Source organism: Mesocricetus auratus, unplaced genomic scaffold (genome assembly GCF_017639785.1).
Source record: "Mesocricetus auratus isolate SY011 unplaced genomic scaffold, BCM_Maur_2.0 Super-Scaffold_100676, whole genome shotgun sequence".
NCBI lineage: Eukaryota > Metazoa > Chordata > Mammalia > Rodentia > Cricetidae > Mesocricetus > Mesocricetus auratus.
In genome coordinates, this window is record NW_024429266.1 from 117370013 (window position 1) to 117391165 (window position 21153).

The 21153-nt window shown below is 44.5% G+C and overlaps 1 protein-coding gene across 1 annotated transcript in view; it reads right to left on the reverse strand.

Moving 5' to 3' along the window:
- Nucleotides 1–21153, reverse strand: part of Cpvl (carboxypeptidase vitellogenic like) — a 104349-nt gene that overhangs the window by 55928 nt on the left and 27268 nt on the right. The window contains exons 7-9 of the mRNA XM_005076812.3: nucleotides 16993–17059; nucleotides 4431–4553; nucleotides 3926–4057 (exon numbers count right to left, since the gene is read on the reverse strand). Of these exons, the coding sequence (XP_005076869.1) occupies nucleotides 3926–4057; nucleotides 4431–4553; nucleotides 16993–17059 (322 nt within the window). The remainder of the gene's footprint in view (nucleotides 1–3925; nucleotides 4058–4430; nucleotides 4554–16992; nucleotides 17060–21153) is intronic.

A 21153-nucleotide genomic window follows, 5' to 3' on the forward strand; every position in this document is an offset into this window, starting at 1 on the left:
GCAGTTGGTTCATTAACATAAGTAGGACGGATAGGATGTGACAACTGAATAAGATATTTCAGCTTCAGATTGTGGGTGATGGCTCTGTCAGTTCTTTGGTTGTCTATTTACTTGGTTGTTTTTCTGGTTTTTGTTTTTCTTTGGAGCAGGAATAAGTAACTAAAGGGAAGAACAAAACTGCTGGGGGGGGGAAACAGAGGCTAAAGAACACAAGAATTGAGTATCGGCATACCACCCTCATGGATACTACAGTCACCAGGAATGATGTTGGGAGTGATGGTGAGCTAAACCAGCCAGAGAGATACATGGTGTAAACAATTGCCCTACTAAACAGTGCTTGGTGGTGCCCTCTGAGGCTATGAAATAAATGTTCAATGCTTTAGCAGGGAGAAGAAAGTGTTCTGGGAGCAGCAATGAGGATGGAGGGGGATGGCTGCTCTACCTAGGAGTCAACATGGAGAGCTGTGGAGTGCAGCGTGTCAGGCCTGGGTTAAAGCAGGAAGGTGAAAAGGGTAAGTGGCTGGGGTGTGTCTTTTCCTCCTCTGCTGCTGAGGATCTATTTTGAGGGTCCTCTGAAAGGACTGTATGACATGCATTCAACACACTCTAAAAACCATCAAGAGCAAGCTTGGTTTATTATAAGATAACATTCCATTATCCTAATGCTTGGTGAGGAGATGAAGATTCACAACAGTGCAGTGCTTGGCCAGGGTAACCCACTGATAATGGCACGGGTGAGACACTAGTCCCTCCGTGACGTCAGCCTGAGCTCTCAGCCACGCGTGTGACACTGTACCAGCAGTTAGATGGCGGGGCTCTCCTGTCCTCAACACTTTTGCTTGTGCAGTGGTCCCACATCTGACCGTGTAGAGATAAAGGGTCTGGATGAGGACTGAGAAGGAATCATCCAAAGTGTGCTAGGCAAACCAGGGATTCTGCTCCAGGCTACATCTGGAGAAACAGTAGTACTCAGACCTTCACACTGTGGAGATATCTGCATGCTAAACAATGAACCAACCCACAGGTTCATGGCCCAGAGCAGGTGTCTTTCTCTGCTTTGCCTGCTCTGGGCTAGAAGTTATAACGGATGCACACATCTCTTGTGGAACTCATCTTTAGAAGCTATGCTCAACACCAGTGAGAATATAGATCCAACCTTTAAGAGTCAGTTTGCTGGGGCTAAGGTGGTAGGTTAGTTGGTAAGGTGCTTGCCCCACAAGCATGAGGACCCAAGTTCAATCCTCAGTACCGGTGTATAAACCTTGGAGTAGTGGTACTCACTACTAATGTCAGAGTTTTAGAGATGAAAAGAGGGAGAGCCCTGGGTTCTCTGACTAGCCAGTGTAGTACAGGTGAGTCCCAGGCAAGTGAGATACCCTGCCTCCAAAAGCAAAGTGGAGAGTGAGGAACACATCTGATATCAACTTCTGGCCTCCACGAGTGCATACATAAACACACATCTGTGCTAGTATGTATACACATGTACATACACACTAATTTTTACATTGAAAAAATAAAATAAAAGCTTTACTTTCACCAAGAAACAAAACCACTTTCTGTCTAACAAGTAATGCCACTAGTTTAGTCCAGGCTTTTGAAATCTTTCTAATCAAAACTTGTTTCACAGAGAATGTTCTGTGATCCGTTGTCAAAGAGGAGAGAGAAGGGACTAGAAAGCAGCATTTTAATCTTGTAGAATTGGGAGGATGCCCTAAAATATTTATAGAATACCCAAGAAATACTGTAGGATGGAGGAACACTGGGATAGGAGTCAGACAAACCCATTCCAGGCCTAGGTCTCCCACAATCTACATGTGTCCTTCCATGATTCACAACTCTCCTCTGGGCCCAGCATTCCCCACCGGTGTATGTGTAGAAATGGTATCACCTGTCTCCAATGTTCTCACCAGCTGTTACTGCTCTTTTACTAACTTATCCATCTTAAAAATTAAAAACACTAGGTCCGGGGGAGCAGGCTCAGCCACTAAGAGCTCTTACTGTTCTTGCAGAGGACCCAGGTTCACTTGTCAGCACATACATGATGGCTAACCGCCAACTGTAAATCCAGTTCCAAGAATGTGATGGCTTGTTCTGTCCTCTAGGGGCATCTGAAATGCATGTGGTACACATATACACATGCAGACAAACACTCATGCACATAAAATAAAATAAACAAAAGTTTAAGATAAAAGATTAAGGACATCAAACAGGCTGACTCTGTTGGACTTGAGATTTAGATTTTAGGGTGTCTTAGCATCTTTGGCTAACATACTAAACACTGCTTTGTCTATTTCCTTTGAAAACTCACAGGCTTTAGTCACTCAGTCTCTTGGATCAGTGATTGAAGAGACATCTCATACCTTCAAGGAATGACATGGAAGGTATTTTAAGTGTCTACTGAATTTGGGTAAGGAAAGACTCCTGGGCCATAGTCTCACTGTCTCTAACTGTACAAAATATTCATGTTTTCCAACAGCTTTCCCAGCCTGTAAGTGTCCTGGCTGTCACATCATGTGCAGTGGACATCATTCTGTCTCCTGCTTTCAGGCCTCCTAGTTGGCCTTGCCTCGAACTCTGCTTAACAAACTCCATGGGCTTCTTCAAAGCCATTGCAAATCTCTCTCTCTTGCAAATTAGTCTCAGGCTACATACAGCTCGGTAGGAATGCTCAGTTCTCAAGCTTTCCTCTTCTCCCTGGCTCTAGCACAGCAGGCAACCTACAACCCAAGACCTATCCAGAAGACACCATGATTGACAGTGAAAGCATGATCTTAATCCTCACAAGACAATTCTGCTTCCTTCGTGTTTACAACTGCATGGGGCATTCTGGCTCCTCGTATTGCTGCCACATCTGGTGTCCTGACACAGAAAAGAGTCTGTCAGCATTCTGCCTAGGGCTGGGACTTCCCTTTCTCAACCCATCTATCTGCACAATTTGCTGTTATCAGACTTCATAGAAAACCCAGCCACCTCCACATGGGATCCCAGTAGTGTCCTGGTACCCTACTTATAAAATGTGCAAAGTGTAAGTTGAATCTTTTCTCCTGTAGTTTGTATGTCTCCTGTTTGGGTCATAACTGGCTTATCTAATGCACCTGAAAGTCTATTAACATCAAGCCTTGGTCTGAACAGTCACAATGACTTTAGGTAGGTAAAGAATGTGTATACTAGCAAACTTAATGAGGTCCTCAGTACCAGCGTGTCAGACGGGATGACTCTATAGATGTGTAGCAAAAACACTGAAGGAAGATTGTTTACTTCGCCATTGCCTTGGCTAAAATGTGCAAGTGCCTGTATCTCAGTATTAGGCAAAACCTTACACCCTAAATAACCAAAATCCAAAGAAAAACAAGTGGGTAAAGGCTCGAATCATTTCATCAGTCTCATGTTCAATTGTTAGGTTAACTGCAATAGTATTCACACACACTGTTTCTCTTGGAAGATGTCTTCCATTACACTACATTTTGTAGTCTTTGATCCTGCCACTTGGAAGCATGTGACTTGGGTTACACACCAGGTCACTTCTCTAGCTGAAGCCCTACTGGTGGACATAACCCTTCTAAATGTTTCCAGGCATCTGTTGAAACTCAGGCACCCACTTCCCAGGTTACCTTGCTTCTGATTTCTTTATGCTATGGAATGCCTTCAGGTCCCACCCAGCATTTAAGGAAGTTGGAACAGCTAACGAAAGACACAGATAAACGCGCTAGGACAATCTCGGGTTAAATACACAGCCAAAGTGAATTTGGAGAAACGCAGGCTGTGCATTTCTTCATGCCCACTCATCTCACATCCTGATCTTAGGCAGAGGAGGGGATAGATGCCACCCCAAAAGTTGGAATGCCATCATGGTGTACCTCCTGACTCCTCCTCTCCTCAGATGGTTTTAATTGCTCCAAGGCAGCCTGGGGTCCCCAGAACTCACTTCAAAGGCCTTCATCCAGTCCTGGTCTTTGATGTATTGTATGCACTTGTTGCACTGCTTCTGGAAGTACTTTTGCTGGTGCTCATCCAACAAGCCAATTTGGTACAGGAATGTTGCATACCCTCCTATAATCTGGGGACCAAGGTGACACACATGAACACCAAAGAAAGAAGGTCAGAACACCCTCTGTTTCAAGAAGAAACATTTTGCAATGACTTATTTTCACTGTCATTAGTCAAGTCAGACAATTATACACAAAGACATATACAACAGAAAAGTCACACATACAGCACAATACACAGGTAGGTACAATCTGGCATTGGCAACCAATGAGGCTAAACTGGTAAGAAGACACACTTGAAAGGTCTAGTCAAGAATTAGATTTGAACTAAGTTAACATTGACTTTTAACAAGCTCGGCCTCTGAGGTGAGAGTGGTGTTCATTCAAATAAAAGAAAATAGTCTCTGTAAGGGACAGATTGAGAAAGGAAAAGCAGCTGCCCACCGATTCTGGATCAGAGTATGCGTCTCCAATGGCGATCCCTTCCAGGCCGATCTTGAGTGCCCTCACGGGGTTGAGAGAGTGGATATAGTGTGCTATGGCCGGCACATATTTCCCTGCATAAGACTGAGAAGAACAGATGTTGAAGTGTCAGCCCCAAATCGATCCACACATATCTGCATGGGCTGAAGCTAATTAGCAATAATTATCCATTTCTTCAACTCACTTTGAAAATTCTATAGTAACAAAGGTCTCTGCTCTTACTTCTCTTCTCACACCATATGGCCCCAAGTGACATGAAAAACACATAAAGGTCTTGTTATCATGGAACATTCTAATGTCCTTCCAAAACAAAATGACCCAGAGCATTAATCACAATTCTACCACCTGCTGGGCTTCTCTTCCCAGGGTCTTCTATTCTAACTTTTTTTAGAAAAAAAAAATTCACCTCTAAAGCTAAGACTTAAGCATCTGCCTAATAATGCAAAATTTGAAATCAGTGTGTATTAAATGAACAGGAGAAGAGGCAAACAAAAGAATATTGGTCACAGGTTTTCTGTGTGTCTCAGTCTTTTCTAGTGCAGGCTCTTTTTTCAAGACAAATTATTTTATGAACCATTTTTCTTCTGACAAACACAGTACTTCTACTTTCAAACTATTTCAGAAAATGCTATTATTGGTTCACGGTTTTATGATTTATATTACATATAATTTATTTATTGGGGGGGTGAGTCAGAAGACAATTGGCAAGAGTCAAGTGTCTCCTTCCACCTCATGGGTCCCAGAGATGAAACTTAGCTGTCAGCCTTGCACTTTTTTTTCTACTGAGCCCTCTCACTGGCCTGATCAGTAACATTTGATAACATATTTCGAGTTAATTTCACCAAAAGTTGCCTTCATGGCTTGTCCAGTTGTCTATCCAGATGTAAACCCTATGTGTTCAGAATGAAGCCCCCAATCCCGAGCCTTCCCAACTTTGTTCTGCAAGCTTAGGCCAAAATGCTCAGTACCCTTCTCTCTGTTTTTTTCTCTTGCACTCCTTAAGGTTCATCAACCAGGCTTGTCGGTCCTCTCTATTCCATCTAACACATCTGGAATACAGGGTCTTCTTCCCTGTCTGTTTCCTTGCCGTACTCCAGGTCGCCATTGCACTGTCTGCAGCCTGGGTTACTGCAGCAGCTCCCACACTGCCCTTCTTTGTTGGTCCTTAGTCAAGCCACTTGATTTTTCTAGACAGTGGGACAGCTAAAACACAAGCCAGACAATACCCATCCTCTGCTTAAAATTTTCTGTGCCTCTGCAATTGGGTAAAGCAGCGGACTCTATTTGAGGCATGAAGGCTAATGTGGTCCACTCCGTTCACTGGCCTCACCCATGCTACCTTCTTACTCAATCCTTTTCAGCCTCACTGGGGACCTGGATGCTCCCTGTGTGTACCAGGGCCTTTGTGCTCATATCTTTTGCACCTGGGATGCTTTTCCCCAAGCACCCAAATGGTTCAGTCCCTCATTTCTTTAAGTGAAGCTACCTGAGCAATGTCTTTTCCCGCCACTTACCAAAAATTTTAATAGTCCTGTTTTTTTGTTTATATCCTTTACTTTCCCTCTTAACCCTTATTCTTCCTCAACCAACTTTACCTACTCATCGCCTGTATCATCATTGTGCTTGCTCCCATCCTTGGAGATGCCTGAACACTGGCGTAGGCATTTACTTTGCCTGTTTTTGTTCATACTGCCCAATGCTATTAGTGTTCAATAAATAGCTGTAAAATTAATGAACCCATGTGTAGTTGGAAAAGGGCAACGCACAGGCATTCACAATAGACTACAGGCCTCCCACAAGCATTTATGACTCCACAGACTGTCTACAACATTCCCAGGGTTCTTCCCTAGCTTGAAATGCCTGACTGCTCTAACCTGATCACCACAATCACAGGATGGAAACACTTCTGTTCTCACTTCAAGCTAGGACCCAGGACTTGGAGAGGTTAAGTGGTAAGAGTGAGAATCACGCATGGTCTGATCTACTCCAAAAGTTTAAACTCCTTTCAAGCTGATAAAAGCAGCTAATTCACATAACTTAGTTGAGATCTTGTTTGCACAGTCCTCTTGTGCAATAGTAGTTACTTAGGCAAAGCAGTAAATCAGAACACTTCCAGCCTTCATTCTTAGGAATCTGTTTTAACTTCCTTATGGCAACAAAAAGGCAGGCTTATATGTCTGAAGTTTGGTGTGCTGCATAAGTGTGCGATACGATTTTGTTAGTGGAAATAAGTGAAGATTTGCCAAATAAATGTCTGTAAGATAACACATTTTCCCGAATAATCACTTTGCCGGTAAAAATGTCACCCATCCTTCAGTGAACAGGGGCTTCTGGGACAAGCCATCCATCAAGGTCATTGTGCAAGATACTGGGGAAGACTCAAAGATGAATAAAGCACAAAAATGTCCTTAGAAAGATCAGATCACACTTACTTCCAGAGAACATTATGGAAATCACGCCCCTACCCACCAGAGCAAATATATGATTCATGAATTATCTTCCCATGATGCGAACAATGACCATAGCAAAACAGGCCCACACAAGCTTGACACATGGATGGCTGATTTCACATTACCACTAATTACTTTTTCTCCATAGAAATTGGTACACATGCTAAAAAACAATGTATATACTGAGTGATAGTGTCACTTGGGTTGTCTTCTTGTTACATTTGGCAAATTAGCTGTACTCTTTCTGAGATGGAAGCCCATGTCCTTTACATGGGTCAGTAATGGTGAATTTAGCCTAAAACACCCCTTGTGTGAAACCTTCCTAAGAGTCATTGCACCTGGGACATAACTAAATAAGAGATTAAAAAGGACCATCCATTTTAATACCCATTCAAGATTTTGAGCTTCATCTTTGAACGGGACTATTTTACTTGCCCTTGTCCGTGTAAAACAAACCTCATTTTCTTGTATTTTGCAGCAATGAAATGAGCTCTGTGCCTGTTAATGGCATACAAAGCTGTTCTCCCCAGGCATGGCTGCTTCCGCAGCTCTCATCTTTTCTAGCAAATCACATTTCAGTCATTGGTCACGGAATGTCCTGTGGCTCTTGGGTCCCATGCTGGGACCTGTTTTTATCTTCCCCATATTCACTAAGCAGACCACTCATGACAAACAGGGCAGTGAGACGGATATTTCTATAATCACTTCTAAAGTCACTATATTCCTCAATATTCACCCCACATCCGCCACCCTGGCGGTGAGGATGTTTATTTCATTCTTTGCTTCTAATGACTATCACACACTTCCTTGCTTTGTGTCAGTGTGACAAATCCTTCATTGTCTTGTTCATTAATCATTCCATTGGCTGTGTGACTCAGGCTATCACGCAGTAGACAATTGCAGGATTATTTTATGGGGAATCAACTCATTATCGTGAGAGTTCCATTATTTTTATATTTCCTGTTGAGATATATTTCTTTGTGTTTGTAACTGCAGACTTCTTATTCCAGAATCATTTGTTTCTCAGCTTAACAATTTAATTCACTATCACAAACACTTTGGAAGACAACAGGTTGACAAATCAAGTCTATTTTGCTTAACCTCCCACCATCTCTGTATATATCTTACATAAATTAAAACTTCATAATTGGGAGGAGTGTCTGCCCTTGTTTAGAATCAGACCACGGTTGCCTATGTTATTACTTTGGACATTAACATAAGAACACTTGCTCCTTTGCTTCTGAGTTATTCCCTTAATGGAGACAGTAATGACCTCAACAGAGCTCCAGTCCTGAGTCTTCTCTGACCTCCCAATGGTGCTCCCCAGTGTGGCCAGCAGCAGGTCAACAAAGCCCCTGAAGTCTGGAAATTAATACCAACCGTCCACCCCCAGATCCAATACTGGTCTTATAAAAGCTCAGAGCAACATCAAAGCCATTCTAAAAGGGAAAGTGCTGCCGGGAACAGACACATTATGTTAGCATTTGGCAGTGACCTTTGACCTTCGAACAAGGAACTCAGCCAGATAAGCCTATATGTCTCACACCACAACTCAAGCAAAGTTAGTAATCAGCACATCTGGATCCCAGTCTCGCCTTGGTATTCCTCTCTGATATTTAAAGGTGCTGCAAGCTGCCAATTCTAGCACTGCTTATGATTAGCTCACTTTTCCCATGGTGACTGTAATCATACTCACCCCCAGCAAGAAGGACCAGGGACATCGGGACGTGTTTGTTTGTACTTGCTTTATTTGCTGGAGCTCAACGAAGCAATAAAGCTCTAATTCATCTCCTACATCAGAAGCATGGCTGAGTTCAGCTCTCAGTCTTTTATTTTCCCCATGAGAGAAGGGTCTTAAGATCATTTCGATTCTTGGTCTGCAATCCCTGGGAATACTTACACCGTGCTGGGACCAGCTTCATGGAAACCACATGAAGAGCTCACTGTACTTGTAAAAACAGTCTGCAGAGGATGTAGTGCTCACTCAATTATCCAGATGCATAAATGGACAGTGAGACTCAACTTAATTGTATATTCCATCTGAATCTCTCCCTTCTTTCATCTGTCAATAGCATCCACAGCTATCTTACCATATCCCTGCCACCCAGGTACTTTAACAGAAGGAGAAAGATTCCACAGCTCAACTCAAGCTTCAGTTAGTCCCTTTAAAGGGGGGTGGCAGACAATAACATTACATGGAAACAACACTCCTTTACATAAATACTACATGTACCCATGGATTCTAGTGTTTAATCCACATTCCTCCACATTTGTGAAGGTTAATTTTATTGAAAAAAATCAGTGCAGTTATATTCACTTACTGGCTTGCTTCTAGATATAAATTTTAGTGTAAAACATTCATAAGTTTATCAGCAATGATAAGCAATAGCTTTTCAGAGACAGCTGCCCTGGACATAGTTCCTTCATTCAGAGTTGGACATAGTCCTCATTTCTACCCAGGAGAAAAGACCATGGAGTTTGCAATATCAGTGGTAGTGAACTGAATTCCCTCAGGGTCCTCTCCTGGTCTGCTCCCATTTCCCCAGTCACTCAGCTGGCCAAGATGCCTCTCTGAAGAATTCATGGATGAGCTGAGGAACTGTGTCTCCAGAAGGGAGCAATGTTAGTTGTCTGTCTAGAAAGACCTGTACGCATGCCCGGGGGAAAAGTTCTTTACACATACACACACACAGAGAGAGAGAGAGAGAGAGAGAGAGAGAGAGAGAGAGAGAGAGAGAGAGAGAGAGAGAGAGAGAGAGAGAGAGAACGAGAGAGAGAGCCACCTCTCTTCACTTAGGGGTACAGGAAAACTTCAATGCCATGAACAGAGTTCTATATACACACTGAAAACACAGAGAAAGCCACAAAAGTGGCAAATAAATAAGTAAATAAATAGTTAAGTCTAAGGGAATAGCCTAAGCGAGATGAAGCCAAGCCAACCCTGACTTCATCTAACCTTGGGTAGGTGCAATCCACTTTAGCTTAATGTGGAGGTTTGAAAGAAAAGGGCCCCAAAGGGAGTGGCACTACTAGGTGTGGCCTTGCTGAAGTGGGTGTAGACTTTTTGGAGGAAGTGTGTCACTGTGAAGGCAAGCTTTGGGGTCTCGTATATGCTCAAGCCACATACAGTGTCCCAGACCACTTCCTGTGGCCGGCTGGTCAAGATGTAAGAACTCTTGGCTCCTCCAGCCCCATCTCTGCCTGCGTGCTTACTTGCTTCCCACAATGATGATAGCATACTAAAACTGAACTGAGCCACCACAATTAAATGCTTTCTCTTATAAGAGTTGCTCTTCACAGTAATAGAAACCCTAAGGCACTCAGCACCATTATTTTCTCTGCAGAGAGAAGTGTGACCTCCAATGGTCAGTTTGTAAAAAGAGCAAGTAACACCAGAATTTCACTGTTGTGGTTATCTCCAAAGCTTCCTAGACATTTCTAGACCATGCGTCATCTAACTTAGAGACCTCATTGCTGCAATTAAAAGGGGAGCTTTTAACAAGAGCATGATATTATCAGCCATTCATTTCTCTTGTATATGAGCTTAAAAAGAAAGCTGCAAGATCTACAGGCACAGACACGGAGCAAGAACATTTTGATCTGCTGCCAACTTCCAGTCACACCAACTCACACAAAGGTATGTGCTGACTTCCAAATGACAGACAGCACCATTTTAATACTGAGGGTGTGTCTTTAAAAACACCACCCACCAGTGACAGGTACAGGGACATAAGAGGTATCCTCTCTTCATCTTATTCTGACCTCAAAACTAACTGGGAAAGCCCAGCTTGCTGCCAGCTGACTCAAGCAGATGAATAACCTCCTTTGTTTAAATTGGAGACTCCAGTTAATTTGACTTGTAAATAATGAGTATGGGCAAACCGGGCCACAGACACAAATCAAGGTCTTTGTGCTCTGCAGATAGAATTTAGAAGGTTGAAGCTACTTAAATGATTTCCCTTAGACTTGTCTGTGCCCACCCTGGACATCTCTACCCAGGACCCAGTGTTGTGTCTAGACTGTACCATATGATCCAGCAGGACAGCTCACTGTAGACAAAGCTTATGACTTCTGTCTATGTACTCTCATTCTTTTCCATGCAACTTGAGAATCAGTAAATATGTACTGATTTGATTTGGATATATTCTCTGAAAGCCAGAGGCCCAATGTGTAAACATTTCCATATGCCCTTGTTCAGTTCCTTGGGTTGCAGCTTAAACCTTGATTTTTATAATATTAAACTCATTAAACAGTCACAAATCCGTTTTCAATTCTAAAGGAAAATATTGGCAAGTACAGATGGATGTAATTGAAAATAGACATTTGTCATGGACTGAAGAGTTAAACCAGCTTGAATGCTATCTAATAAAATTCAGCAAGTTCCACGGCCGAGAAATAATTGCATTCCAAGGACTCCCAGTCCTTATATCACTTGAAACTTCCACTCGCTCTATAAAACTTTATGATCAAAGCCAAGTCTTTGTGATTAAAACTAGGTCTTGGCCAGGAAGACAGACATCCAAAGAGCTGGAGAACCTCTTCCCACTTGGAGAGTTATAACCCTAGAGAGATACAGGAAATACAAATGGGGGTGTCAGACTCTCTTCCAGGAGAAGAGGGTCAGCTCTGAGGGAGGAGAGAGTTCCTGGAGACAATATGGTTTCCAGAGAGCACCTCCCATGCAAGGATATATAAACCACAGTAGATGTCAGCATTCCAATCTTTTGCCCTGGAGTTTCATCAGTAGGTTCCAGTTCTGGCTTTCCCACTTTCTGGCTAGATGACCTAGGTAAAGCATCCTTAGCATAAGTCTCAGTCACTTCCTTCTTTAAGATTTGGCTATTTATAAGGATGATGTTGGGATTCGGAGAAGCAAGACATTAAAGAGCACTCAGCAAGAGAGGGCTCACGGCTGCCGTGTGTCCCAATGTGAGCAAGTGTTCTTGTGCAAGATCACTGATAACACACACACACACACACACACACACACACACACACACACACACACACACACACACACACACGATGTTCTTTGACCTATCTTCAACCCTCTCCCCCAGTTCTGTGAATCCAAGACCGGGGTACCAAGGCTGATGGAGGCTGGCACAGAATGATTCTTGGCCTATCACTAACATGGTTCTCCCACTTCGCCCCACATGCCAGCCCATCACTTGCTTGTCAGTGCTTGTGAGATGCCTGTTGATAAATATCTTTCCATGCGACCGCACTTTTCTTACTTCAGACATTAACTATGTCGAGAGAAAAACGCACTGGGTGGAATTTGATCTGATCTTTTCTAATGAGCCATGAACTGGTAAGTCAGAATGGAGAAAGAGAATGGCGTGGCTGGACGGGGAAGAAGGGTAGAGAAATAAACAGAGTAAGAGAGGGAGATGAGCGGAGAGAGCATGGGAGATGGGAGAGTCACGGGGGATTTGGTCAGGAGAGAGGGACAATGGCGGGGAGATGGGAAGCAGCTGAGGACAAACACCACTGGTGGATTTATTGGATCTAATAGCAGCCTCTCATGAAGCCTATATCACACATTTAGCAAGGGATTAACACCGCATAAGAGAAGATGAAACAAACGTGACTCTAGTGTGCTAGGCTGCCACCTCAGCCCATGGACCGTAATGGCTTCCATGAGGTTGTCAGACAACAGGCTCCCCATAGGATTTTTCCTGTGCCGATGAAGAAAAAGTACCTACATTGGATTTATTAACTAACGCGTAAGTAGATTCAAAGTTCTGCCTGTATTTGGTCCCCAATTCGGCTATGACTACTTTTCTGCTATGGGGAAGAGATGCCCAGTTTTAAGCATATGCCTTGCCATATGGGAAGTGCCCCCACCTGTAAAACCACCCACAGCTTTGGGTCTTTGCCTGGCCTGGTACCTAGAGCCCCATGCTCAAACAATGGGGGGGGGCAGTCCCTCTTCATCTGTCACCTGCTGGTGTTCTGCTTAGGGCTGTCTTCTTTAGCTTCAAGACTGCCCTGTGGGGAGGCTTCCACATCGACGCCCCAAGAACAAGAGCTTTCTCACTAATAGTTACTGGCTCAGGGAGGCTAACACTTAGGAAGAAAGTTAATCACGGGAATTAAACACAGCTTGTTTCTTTTTGAAGTATGTTTTTTTCCTGCCTCAAGGAGGGTGATTTACAGACACATTTGTCTCTCTTTAGAGAAAATTAATTCCAGTTGGTGTTCTGGGCAGAGATGAAGAGAAGAAAGAGAAGAGGCTTCTCCCTTGTCCTCCACACCCACAGCAGACCTCTCCCTGGTATGCCCTGCCAGTGGGGTGTGGGTGGGTCCTCACACATGCTGATGCCTATAAAACAAGTCAGCCAAAGTTCTAATATCAGCTTCAAGGCTCCTTCATCTTTTAGGTAAAACAAATGCTTTTTAAAAATAATTTGGGCTGGGAATGAAGCACTGTAGTAACAGGCTGGCTTATCATGCTCAAAGCCCTGGGTTAGAGCTGCACACACACACACACACACACACACACACACACACACACACACACACACACACACAGAATGGCTCCGTAGAGTAGAACTGACAATGCATAGACCTATGACGAGCAAGCAGAACTTCACACACACACACGCGCGCGCGCACACACACGATGGCTCTGTAGAGTAGAACTGACAATGCATAGACCTACGACGAGCAAGCAGAACTTCTAAGGCACTTCAGGTCCTGGCCTGGTCTGTAGGCTGTGAGCCCCATGCTTTGGAGGCATCACATGCTGGGCGCTCACCACAGTCAGTCACTGTTTGAAATCTCCAAGGAGGATTATATAATTAAATACTCAGACAGCATAATGTAGTAGGTACTATTATCATTTTCAGAATCTCTTAGTCCGATGCTGGGGCTCAGGACAGCTGCTACAGCCCCTTTGGGCAGGTTGCTTTCATTCCTGGGACACAAATGAAAAGGCCCAAAGAAAAGCAGAAAGACATTTCTTGAGTTTATCCATCGATTTTCAAGATTGAACCTACAATCTTGAAATTGTAGTAATATATTTTACGACTCCCTAAGAAGAACAAAGGAGCATTCAGACAGGGAAGGAGCCAGGTGGTGGTGGCACACGCCTTTAATCCCAGCACTGGGGAGGCAGAGGCAGGTGGATCTCTGTGAGTTCGAGGCTAACCTGGTCTACAGAGTGAGTTCCAGGACAACCAAGGCTACACTGAGAAACCCTGTCTTGAAAAACAAAAACAAACCAAAAAAAAAAAAAAAAAGGAAAGAAAGGGAAGAGAGAACTGTCAGTTAACAGCTTAACCGTTTGGTTAAGGGTTGGAGAGAGGCAGGGAGGGTTAGTACGATGTTCAAACTGAAGAGACAAGCAGATGCTGTAAGAGTGAATCTGGGCAACTGTCATAGAACTTTTAATAAGTAAAGCAAAACAGTCACGGGGAATTGATTTCAGAACTAACCAGTCCTCGTGATTGAAAGATTAAAAAAAAAACAAAGACTTGCCTGGAACCATTCATTGAGACCCAGCTCTCCAATTCTCAACCCAGAATCCCTCTACTCTATTCCAGGTCTCCAGTTCTCAACCCAGAACTCTGTTCTCCCTGGGGGTCTTAGAAGACAAAGAAGTGAGAGCAGAGAAGTGGGGTTCGCCACTTCTTACTCTTCGTTCTAAAACTACCATGACTTCTAGAACAGGCACGTCCATCATGCAGCCTTAGGCTGCACGTAGCCAAACACAGAATCCCTAACATACTTAACATAAGGTTTCATGTTTGCTTTGCTTCTTCTCTTTTCTCTTCTTTTCTTTCCTGTAACCCAGTTGCTAGTTCTCAACCGTGAACGTTGGGAATGACACGGTGTCACAATGCTAGAAGGTTGGACATGCATGGACAGACCACTGTACTCTTCCGAAGCTGAGGTCACATGGTGACTGTCTCTGCCCCCCCAGGCCCTTCTTGCTCTCCTGCTCATCTTCCTTTATCACATGGAAGGCACAGGTTTCTTTAACAATATTCATCCTGGCAGCAAAGGATATAGATTTTTTCCTTTTCCCACACACATTTGGAAAGGACATGCATAAAACCACAAGACACAAATAAAATAGACAAGTCAAAAATTTCCTACAGCATTTGGCAGCTTGGTGGAGCATCACGGTTAACGACATCGCCTCATTATTTGTTAGACAGGGAATTACACTCTGAGAAGACCAGTCTCCTGCTGGAAGGGGAAAACGTATGACTTCCAGGGGAACAGCGAAATGACAAGGGTGTCATTTTCTGTTCCTTTTCCAGCTTGCCTCTAGAAATGCCCAAAAGAAAAGGGACATCGGGAAATACTGCTGATAGAGGAAGTAAATGTGATTTGATACTGAGCAGGTGAGTATTAAAAACCAAACCAAACTTGGTATTGATTGCTAAACCAGTCTCTCTGACAGCTTAGAAAGAGGAGAAGACAGGCTCAAATTCCTGGTCCCAGCTAGCCATCCCCTAGGAGCTTAGCCTGTTTTCTCTTTCAGTCCCTTAATGTGCACATCTGTGGACCACTTGCCTGCCATCCTTTCAGCCCTTCCTCTGGCACCATCCCTTGGACCTTCCTTGAAGATCACTCATTCCCGAGTTAAGCCTTATGGCTTGGAGGATGCCGGCCCCAGCATGATCCTTCCTCCCCCGCAGCATCAGGGTAGGCCTTGGTCGCCCTTTTTTTCTATCTCTCTAGCCCAAGTTATTGGTTCCCAAATAGGATGGGACCTAAAGAAACCCTCAGAGATTCAGCGACAGGATTGATTTGTCTGATGCATTAGACATGCACCAGGGTGAACGCACGGGCTGTTCCCTATGTTCCCATTTGCCTGGGAATGAACTGAGACAAGAACAAAGCTCCAGGGACAGCAGCAGAGAGTGAGGGACTACATCCTGATGAAAGAAACATGGAAGCCTTTTTCTGGCTACGGTGACAATGGAGCCATTCTAAAGTCATTCAGGGCACAAAGTGGGATGGCCCATAGGAGGAGAACACAATGCTGCTGGGAACCTTGCTCCTCGGAGTTGGAGAAGGTGTACACAGACGTCAGTGGAGGAACGAAACGGAGAAGCCTGTGGTCCAAAAGAGCAGCCATCCTAGCAGCAGCAAGCACACTTAGTTTTCTCCAGCCTTGGCTTCTCAGTGCCACTCTCCACTGGGATGAGCCAGAGTCCTTAGAAGAACGTGTGACTCCATCCAGGACGAGGGCAAGGCTTGCACAGGATGCTTCAGAGGCAAACATTTGTGATAAAGAAGGAAATGCTCAGAAATGACCAAACCTGTCAAAAGACACAAGAGCCATCTTGAAGGGCCTTTCAGAGAGCAGAATGGGAACAAGCTTAAAAAACAAAAGTAATCGGTTTTGACAGACCAATGTTTGGGTCCGCCAGGATGTACGGGAACACAGAGAGGAGGCAGCAGGGATCGGCTCTGTAGGAGAATGTGGAATGGTACCCGTACAAAAGCGGATGAGAAAATTGCCATTTTATAACCCACAGGTCAGAATAGACAGGCTTCTGGGAAAGTGGTTCATGTGGCCATGGACTACGTATGAATTACGAACAGAAGCAGGTGTGTTTAAGTGATGGAGTCTAGCCGATGCCATCTTACCCTAGCGATCAAGTTCAGTATCACCGTTGGGGCAAAGTGCCACGGTGTGGTTCCTGATGGACTAGAAAGAACACAGGCTTATCCAGGTGGAATCCTCACTGAATCTGAACCCTGAGGGGGAGAATAAGACAAGTTCCCGGTATGGGATGTACTATAGGTACCTGGTCCCCACTTAATACCATTGCTCTGAATGACAGTAACAGAAAGGGGCCAAGACTGGAACACGGTAACACGCTGCACCCCAATATGTGAACCTTCAATATGTGAACCTTCACTGATCCCCAGACCAAACCTTGTTAAGAAGGATATTTGGGGGGTAATTGGGAAATTGCAAAGGTGGACTAGACCAACAGGAACACACACACACACACACACTTATGATTATGTTTGCTGTAACCATCATCATGTAGGACAGTCTTCGTAATATTGGAGGCACACAAGAAAATAAGATGTCAACTCACCTCCCCAGTGACATAAAAGCTATTCTTCACATACTCGGGGAACAACTGGAAAAACTGAACCAGTGCGCTGTGGAAGAGAGGACAATGAAGTTGAGTGAAGGAGTGAGTCAGGGCAACTGGCTGCCGTGCCTCACCGGCTGGGGGGAAGGAGATAGCACTGGGCTGTGCACTCCTCTGGTGCGTGGTTTTCGTCCTGAGTGGGTAATGCTGCAAATAGGTAGGCTGATGCTGCCATACTAAGGAGTAGGGACACTGAACCTCATCACAGGCAAGTTCACAACCTGTGATTGCCACTTTGGGTCATCTAACTGCTGCTGAGGTGTCCTTGTCTCCATGACGCCAGCTTCCACACACTGCTGAGCAATGTTCATTTGAACCTTATGACGCTGTTAGACCAGATTTGTGGGGAGGAAATGCAAAGTTCAACTTCTCATCCACCAACCATTGTGGGGGATTCAGACTGTTTCTAAAGGAGCTCCCAGAATGCTGGCGCTTTAATAAGAACACCAAAGCTCTTAAAACAGAAGAGAGAGAAGGAGCGATGGAGAAAAAAAAAAAAGACCAGAATCCCTTGACCACTGGAGTCCTCTATGCTCAAGCAGCTTGAAAGGGGCTGCTGGGGGTGTCTCACAGTAAGGAAGGAAAGACCAGCTGACTTTTAAATGTCTTTACCAAAGTCTTTCCAAAAAGGAGACAGAAGAAGAAAAAAAAAAACACAGAAAACATGAAACTCAGGCACTCTAGGAATGTCTTGACCTGGACTACAAGGCCTGAGAAGCCAGGCAGGGCTTAGGTCCCAGCTTCCTGCTGAGGAACTAAAACCCATGAACCTTCCAGGGAAGATGAAAGGCAAGGAGGCTCTGAAAAGCTAGGAGTGGGAGAGAGTTCAAGGGTTACAGAGAGAAAAGCTCGGTCATAATGACCACCGTGATCCCTGCTAGACTTCATTTTCAAAGGCTCCATAAAAATCCACTGCCGTGGTGTTTTGGTGCATTCTCTACTCGTTATTTATAGTGGCGTTGGGGAGCTAAGTTTGGGAGGCTTCATTTTGATAGTTTCCACGTTAGGGCTGGCAGCTAGCTGCCTTTAGAACAGGGTAAAAATAGGAATGCATTCTCCACCCTCCCCTCAGGAACCTTGGAGCTAAAAAACCACTTCCCTTCCTCCCTTCCTGCTGGCTGGAAAGGCACCAGCTCACTTACTACAGTAAATTTCAAGTCTCCTGTTTCAACTTATAGCTTACTTTCTCGGCATGTGATGGGGTGTTATTAGGGTTGATAGGTTTAGCAAATAAAAACTCAAGGTGTCCAACTAAAATTGAAGTTCAGATAAATCATAAATAAATCTTTGGTCCAAATATTTTCTAGAATACTCGTGTGTGTGTGTGTGTGTGTGTGTGTGTGTGTCTGTCTGTCTGTCTGTCTATGTGTGTGTGTGTGTGTTTGTGTGTGTGCGCACACACACGCATGCACATGTAAGCTAGAGGTCTGTGTTGGCTCTCCTTTTCAATACTCTTCACCTTGGAAAGATACTTATATATAAAGAGCCATTCTTTATCTGGCTTTCCCATTTAACTGGGCATTTTGTGCTTTATCTGGCAGTCTAAATTGGAGGATATAATCTCCCATTTTACTTCTGGCTGGGAAGTGTCAGTATAGTAGCTAAGGTTTCTAAAGTGAGAGCTTGCTCAAAGAGGCTATTACTGTTTTCATCTCACAGTCCAGGTCTTTCCATGGACTGCCTTTTCTTCAGAGTCTTTGGTAAGTGGTTCTTACACAGCAGTGAATTATGAAAATGGTAAATTCAGTACCCAGAGCCATACACACTTCTTGCTCTTTTAACTGTACTTGAAGCAAACACTGTTCTAATGATATGGTGAGGTTCTGCTTAAAATTAACCCAGGACTCGTGTCTGTGTGCCTTTCAAAGGTTAGCATAACTTTGGCATGTATGATGCACAAGCGTGTGTGCGATTTATTTAGGAATGAATGCCACCTGGCACAGAAACCTTGTATCATCACTATTAGACATCCCTGATGGAACTGTGTCAAAGACTTCCCTGATAAACAGAATTTTAGTGAAAGGCTATTTACTCGGAGAACGGTACGTTATTGAAAGGAGTGGTTTGGGGGAACGTAGCCCCCCAGATGACCTTTTGAGAAGGTCCTCTGGTGTGTGGGGGGCAGAGGAGGTGATGGAAGGATCATGTGCAACAGAGCCAGTGGCTGTAAGAGAATCTGGTCAGTTCTGCCTGAGTGGAAGTAATACGAACTCAATGGGCATTCTGGGGTCTCAAGGCCCAGAGCAGGAACTCCACACTGTGATGGTTTGAATCCGAAGGGTTTGTCAGATCTCCAGTGTTGATGGCTTAGCTCCACGGCACAGGGGTGGGACTTTGGGGAGGTGATTGGATCAAAAGGGTTCCCACTTTAGGAATAAATTAATGCACATGTGGATTTACAGCATAATAGGCTATTGGGAGATAGAAATTTCAGGAGGTGGGGACATATGGGAAAACATGTATCCAATGTATCTTTTTGTTTTGTTTTCCAGACAGGGTTTCTCTGGGTAGCTTTAGAGCCTGTCCTGGCACTTTCTTTGGAGGCCAGGCTGGTCTTGAACTCACAGAGACGCTCCTGCCTCTATGCTGGGATTAAAAACATGCGTCACCAACACCCAGTCCCAATACGTCTTTTTGACAGGGTATAATTTGCCTCTTCCTCTTCCTCATTTTTACCTCAAGGCTGTCATGAGGTGAGAGCAGGTTTGTGCCACCTCCATTCAGCTCCAAGAAGGGAACTTCAGAAGCTCTACCAGGCCATGAGCTCTGGGATGGCAGGGGCTATGTGCTGCCAACTTCTCGTGTCACCAACTCCAGGAATGCATTCAGTGATCAATGGAGACTGGACAGTGCCACCAGGCCAAAAAACAAAATCCACATTTTTCTGAGCCGATAGCTGCCCTGGCTCAGCAGCCAACGTTCACAGTGTGTGTATGAACGTGAGTGAAAAACTTTCTCTAGGAACACAGAGAATAGAAACACAAATACTAAATGGCTCTTTAAGAGGCCATTCCTTTCGGGTCAGGCACTGTTCACAGAAAAATTATAACTCCATCTTCAGGGGTGGGAAGTGATTGGGGGGAGAAGAAAGATCTGCTCTTTAACTCACCCACTCCCAACCCCGGTAGCCCATTTACTAGTTCCAAAGCATCCTTCTTATTGCAAACACCCATCTGGCAAGCTGGAGAGAAGAATGCAGTCACAAAAGGAAACGAATAGTGTAAACTGTAAAGGAAACAGCTGAAATCAGTTTTCTGCACTACTCTTGATTAGCTATTTTCCAGTTCTAAGAGCCTGAAGCAAAGGGAACTGAGACAGCTATAAACAATGGCTGCTTTGAAATATGTCCCCTTTCCATGTCATGCAAGAGGAGACAGACCACATGTCAGCAGTAAACATCCACACAGAGGGTCAACTGCTAGCTGGAAGCATCCTTGCTTCCAGCTTTGGGGCCGGGGTGCTTTGCAAAGCTCTGGCTTGCAAAGGGTGACCACATTTCTTTACTAGAGAGCCTCCAGCCTCCAGCCGTTTGCTAGTTAAACAATGCAGCCAGAAGATCCTTGTAGTAAGGGGTCCGGGTAGGTGTCTGACCTGAAGGAGAACACAGTGTCAAATGGTGGTGGGAGGTGCTTGAGTCCACTTCTGAGGACGGGCACCACAGGGAGAGAGACAGTGGAGGTGAGGAGCCAAAAGAGGTCCCTCTGGGAGGATCAGGCACTGTGCCCGGGTGCAAAGGTGTAAGGACCTAGGTATCCCTGCTGGAAATGGAACACAACTGTTAAAAAAATCTTCAGGGATTATATGTGGGAAATTAGAGAGCAGTCATATTCTTTTCTGGGTCAGCGGAGGGAAAGAAAGAGTTGTCCTTGGCAGAAAATAAATAAAGACCAGGAAGCCAGTGTAAGCTTGGTCCCTAGGCCGTCCCTTGCCCAATCTGCACCGGAAAACAGAGGAGGCGCTTCTGTCCAGATCAGATACACTTTCCCCATTGGAGTCCTTGCTCAGTGCAGGGTTTGCTCACTGGGTAACTAGCAGAGTGAGCCAGAATATGAGACTGGCCAGTAGGAGTCTTCTAGTAGATTCTCATGAAGCATCGAAGGA